At 41.5% G+C, this 5,565-nt stretch overlaps 1 protein-coding gene across 1 annotated transcript; it reads left to right on the top strand.

Annotated features, from left to right (window-relative positions):
• Nucleotides 1-661: 661 nt before the first annotated feature.
• On the top strand, nt 662-4,525 carry LOC132157500 (sphingolipid delta(4)-desaturase DES1-like). Its single transcript, XM_059566865.1, has 3 exons — nt 662-910; nt 2,584-3,326; nt 4,284-4,525. The coding sequence occupies exons 1-3, from the start codon at nt 829-831 to the stop codon at nt 4,428-4,430; spliced, it is 972 nt and encodes a 323-aa protein (XP_059422848.1). The 5' UTR covers nt 662-828; the 3' UTR covers nt 4,431-4,525.
• Nucleotides 4,526-5,565: the final 1,040 nt, after the last annotated feature.

Raw genomic sequence — 5,565 nt, 5'->3', positions numbered from 1 at the left:
TCCGGCAAACTGGATTCAGTGTTTTCTAAATAAGTCTCAAGTAAGAAAAGGGCTAGTTCTTGAGCAAACCTTTTGTAAAGTTTTGCCCATCGGTAGCTACTCAGAGACTTGTTCTTAAGAGCGTCAATAGATCCATTATTTCAGCAACAGTTCTATCTCTGTCAGGTGATCTTCTCATCAATAGATAAAGTCTCAAACAACAGTGTCCTCACAATAATCAGATTTATAGAGTAGTATAACAATTTGCACAAAAAGTACCAATTTGTTTATGGTCAGAAGAAACTGTACCATTAATGTTCACAGAGTCAATCGTTACAGTTCTAGAACTATTATTTTCCATTCTAAAGAAGTAAGCTGTACTTTGCTAAAGCCATCTTCTTCTGAAGCGAATAAAGGAGCATCTGCCTCTTGTACTTGTATAGTGAGTCTAACTCAGTTTGCATAATATCTCAGCTTCTGACAAACCATACTGAACTCTGTCATGAAGGGGTACTATTTAAGAAAAAAAAAGATAATTTTCTCTTACGGGTTTTTTTTTTAAAGTTTATTTAGATGACTGCCAAAATTTCTGGCACATTTGCCAACTTCCCCAGGCAAGCATCATAACGGTGTCGCGTAGGCAGAGCTGGGGTGACGTCACCCGGAGACTCCGCCCACCGCGACGCGTTAGGAAATCGAAAGATCTTCTGGAAGAAAGACGGACGAGAGGAAGCGAAGGATGTGGGACAGCTGCTGTTAGACCTGTGTAAAAATACGCTATCATTTTGGGTTCAGATCCTGAGGAAACACACTGAACTAGCGCAGAGCAACCGTCGAACCAGAGAGAACATGGGGAACCGCGTCGCTCGCGAGGACTTTGAGTGGGTTTACACGGATCAGCCTCACGCCGACCGGAGGAAAGAGATCCTGGGTGAGTCTCTCTCTCTCTCCTCGGTATATAAACATCGCTTCTTCTACACATCAGCGTCGTTTTAATCCGTTACGAAGGATTATATGACGCTTTAGCCGCGACTCGAATGAGTTAAAGTTAGCCGTTATGTAAAATGACCTCACGCGGAAACCCCAATGAGCCAAGTGTCTTTTATTATATTATATTGTAATGTTTCTGTACCGTCTGTTATGTGTGAAGTTGATGTATAACGAAAGAAAGCCGTGAGTTTGAAGTGTTCGTCGTTAGTTGAGGGATGACCGTTATGTGAGGGCCACTCCCTGACAGACACTAACGTTACATAATAACACCGTTACTAAACTAACGTTACAGCAGTCACTCCACCGCATCTGTTACTGCACACTTCATCAAGTTTATTATGCGATGTTTGGAGAATTTACCTCATGATATATGAAGCTTTGTCAGCTAATGTTAACCGGTTAAACTGCGTGCTCAAAACGTTAGCAGCTAACGATAAATCGTTTCATAACTATCCGAATACTGTATGTTCAGTGAGTGCGACTTTGTGTCTGTTTTTAACGATTTAATAATCTCTGCTTTGTTTGTTGTGCTGTGTTTGAAGAGTTTAATGTGAGTGTGGTGGAGTGACGGTCACATGAGGAAGCTCAGCTAATGCTCTCTCTCTCTCTCTCTCTCTGTTCATTCATTCTGAATCTCTCTGTCTCACACACACACACACACACACGCATAAATAGGGTGAAGGTACAGAAGGCTATGCTGTTTATTAGTAACATCTCCTCGCTGATAAAGCTGCTTATGAATGCATGTGGAAAGCTGATGAGCCAGCATTGATCTATATGTGGACTTTGGATAAACATTACAACTGGTTTATGGATACTTTCCAATCATTCTGTGTTTAACACAAGAGCACTCTGTTGCTAATACATGATTTATTCATGATGCCCTCAAGGACACACACCAGTCGTCTGGTAAATGATTCTGTAGCTGTTGAGTTATAGTTTTGCTTTAGTTTGAATGGATTCTACTGCAGCTGTTATGAATAAAGAATTAAGCTGCATTCTGTACTACTGTTATGTTCAATAAATCCCACTGCACTGAATATATTATATGACAGTCTTATTCAAACAACACATCCTCCTCACCGTCGTATTTGTTCAGCAAACGCTGTCTTCATGCGAGCTCATGTTTGACTGATCTGGAGACGATCCAGTATCCTGCACACTTGTGCTGACTTGTATTCTGTCTTATACACAGCTGTTGCATGTACAGTAACCTGGCTGCCATTGCTGTATAGCATTATGTAATATATAAACCCTGGATTAGGCTTTAAAGTAGCACTCTTGCCTCAAAGCGGTAGTTACTTGTCTTGCATTATAAAAAAACCTTGTATGAGAAGTGCCCACATTTAAATTCTGCTGTGTGTTTTGTATTATTTCTCTGAAGCTTTAGGCAAATGAGATTGGCTTCAGGCTTCACCATATAAAGCATATTAGGATCTAGATGACAGAGAGAGTTGACGTTACAGGCCAGAGACAGACGAGCCAGCGCACCAGATCCCGCTGGTGTCGAGTTGCGTTAATTTGTCATGGAAATGGACATCATTTGAATGCACTCGTCCTCCACATCAGACTGTTTCAGTTTTACAATGGTTGTCTTGTGTTTTTCTTTGGCAGCGAAATACCCAGAGATAAAGTCTCTGATGGGACCCGACCCCAGGCTGAAGTGGATCGTCTGTACGATGGTTGCCGTCCAGTTTTTGGCCTTCTATTTGGTGAAGGACCTGCCATGGAAATGGGTCATGTTCTGGACGTATGTGTTCGGGAGTTGCATTAACCATTCAATGACTCTAGCGATTCACGAGATCTCACACAATACGGCTTTCGGCAACAACCGCGCCAGATGGAACCGCTGGTTCGCCATCTTCGCCAATCTGCCCATTGGGCTGCCCTACTCGGCGTCCTTTAAGCGCTACCACCTGGACCACCACCGGTACCTGGGTGGAGACGGGGTGGATGTCGACATCCCCACTGATTTCGAGGGCTGGTTCTTCTGCACCCGTTTGCGTAAGCTCTTCTGGATCATGTTCCAGCCGCTCTTCTACGCCATCCGTCCCCTCTGGATCAACCCCAAACCCATCACCCAGCTGGAGCTCATCAACGTGGCCATACAGCTCTCGTTTAACGTTCTGGTGTACTGGGCCTGGGGCGCCAAGCCCTTGGTCTACATGATGATGGGCTCCATGCTAGGAATGGGTCTCCATCCCATCTCAGGACACTTCATCGCAGAACATTACATGTTCCTCAAAGGCCATGAGACCTACTCTTACTACGGATCCCTAAACCTGCTGACGTTCAATGTCGGGTACCACAACGAGCACCATGACTTTCCCAGCATCCCAGGACGCCGACTGCCGATGGTAAGAAGCTGTTCAGCCCGTCTCAATAATTCAGTTCAGGTTTGTCCTAAAGCAGCTTCACAGAAAATTAAAGTTACATACATTTCAGTATTAAAACTCTGGTGCTGTTGGGTCATTTTAGACTGAAACATTTTCTGCTATGATTTATTGAAATGATTTATTCCATGGTCTGTCTGAATACTGGATTCTGATTGGCTGGCAGGTATTCAGTAAACACACACACAGAGAAAGTGCTGCTTTAATGCACACACACACACACACACACAGAAAGTGCTGCTTTAATGCACACGTACACACACATCACTCACGTGCACGCGCACACACACACACACACACACACAGAAAGTGCTGCTTTAATGCACACACACACACACACACACACACACACAGAGAGAAAGTCGGAAATCACAGATTATGCTGCACACACATAAACTTGTCAACATTTCCCCACAATTTTTTCACTACGTTATATTCCTCAACAACGAGGTGTTTAAATCAGTGTTTGTAGACAGAGACGCACAGATGCAGCAGGTAATACACACATCTCTCTCTCTCTAGATCGATTAAAATAAATGCTATAATTAAATCAAATAAAGATGATCTTTCCGCACTGTTTCATCTCTGTGTCTGATTTGAAGTGATTTGATACTAGAGCTAATGTGCTTTGTCGAAAATAACCATCATTTTTACCCATTCTGTTAAATATTGCACTGCACAGAGCAATACTAGTTAAACTAGTATGGAATAAGTTTGATAATCGACAGATTTTAAATGCACTTTGGTTCTTCACCTCCACAGTGACCCGTTGATTATCTCTTACTTAACTGGAATGGTATGAAAGTTGACGAAGGTTTTGGCACTTGCTGTGTCCCAAAAAGCCATGCAAACAGTGCAGCTCATGTCTATCATGAGCTCATGTGATCATGGTGCGCTGACCTGACTCTGGTGCTTCCTCAGGTGAAGGAGATGGCAGCGGAGTACTACAGAGAGCTGCCCTGCTACACGTCCTGGATCAAAGTCCTGTATGACTTTATCATGGACGATGAACTGAGTCCGTACTCACGTGTGAAGAGACGGCTGACAGGAGACATCAAGCAGGAGTGAGCAAGAGTCTTCCCCTTCGTCTGTCACACTGAGGACATTTCCTTCTTACTTTTCGGCTTTGAGCAAGTGTGCGGACTAATTTTAATTGTGAACCAAACCGTTCTGTTGCAGACACTTTCCTTGTAGTTTAAAGGGATTGTCATGTTTTCCATCTGAACGCTGATGTTTCAGACTCGTTATATGTTAGATTTGATTGAACAGTTACCTGTTAATAACGCAGACAGCTGGAAAATACAATAGAATATATATATGAAGCATCCAAAATAAAAGTTGTTTGTTTACATAAATGTGTTCCGTGTATATTTATGTTAATATAAAGTCACACATACAGCATATATATTTTGAAAATATTTACATGTATTATATGTATATTTTCTTACATACATGCATTTGTGTGTATTTATATATACATGACAAATATACACAGTACACAAACAAGTATTCTGTAAACCAAAGCCTTTATCTTGTGTGTGATTAGTCGTTTGACAGCACTAGCTGTTCTGTATCAGAGATGATTACGTGTCTCATTAACACACGCCACAGACCGGACTGATTAAATCTGTTTCACTTCATCATTTCATCAATTTATCAAGTGAATCTTGACTAACAGTGAAGTACTGAGTGGACTACATTTATACATTTTATATTACATGACCTGTAAAGCCTTAATAAATGTGTGCAGGTGTCTAATGATTGTTCTTGGTTTCTTTCTGAAATACATGAATATTTTATGTAGATATGATATGTTTTAATCCGGAATACTGGAATACTGGAATCAAAAGTTTAGACGGAAGAAAAGACACGTAGACATGATTTATATTTATAGTAGTAGTAATAGTGTCAGATGTCACAACTTTTGACTGGTAGTGCTTATTTTCTCTCTCTCCACACACACACACACACACACACACAATCTCTCTGAAAGCTCTGGAGGATCTCTGATGGATCGGTGCAGGACACATCTGAAGACCAAGGGCTTCTCTCACTATAAATCAACAGGCAAAAATCTGTCAAACTAAAGTTCAGCCTACTTTACAAAACCTGCTCATGCAAATTGTTCATTTTAATCCATATTTTTGTCTAAGCTGTCAAGATCATTTTATCTGATTCTTAAAGCAGCAATCATCTTCAAGCT

This window comes from Carassius carassius, chromosome 14 (assembly GCF_963082965.1).
Source record: "Carassius carassius chromosome 14, fCarCar2.1, whole genome shotgun sequence".
NCBI classification, from domain to species: domain Eukaryota; kingdom Metazoa; phylum Chordata; class Actinopteri; order Cypriniformes; family Cyprinidae; genus Carassius; species Carassius carassius.
This window is presented reverse-complemented; position numbering and strand designations above follow the sequence as displayed.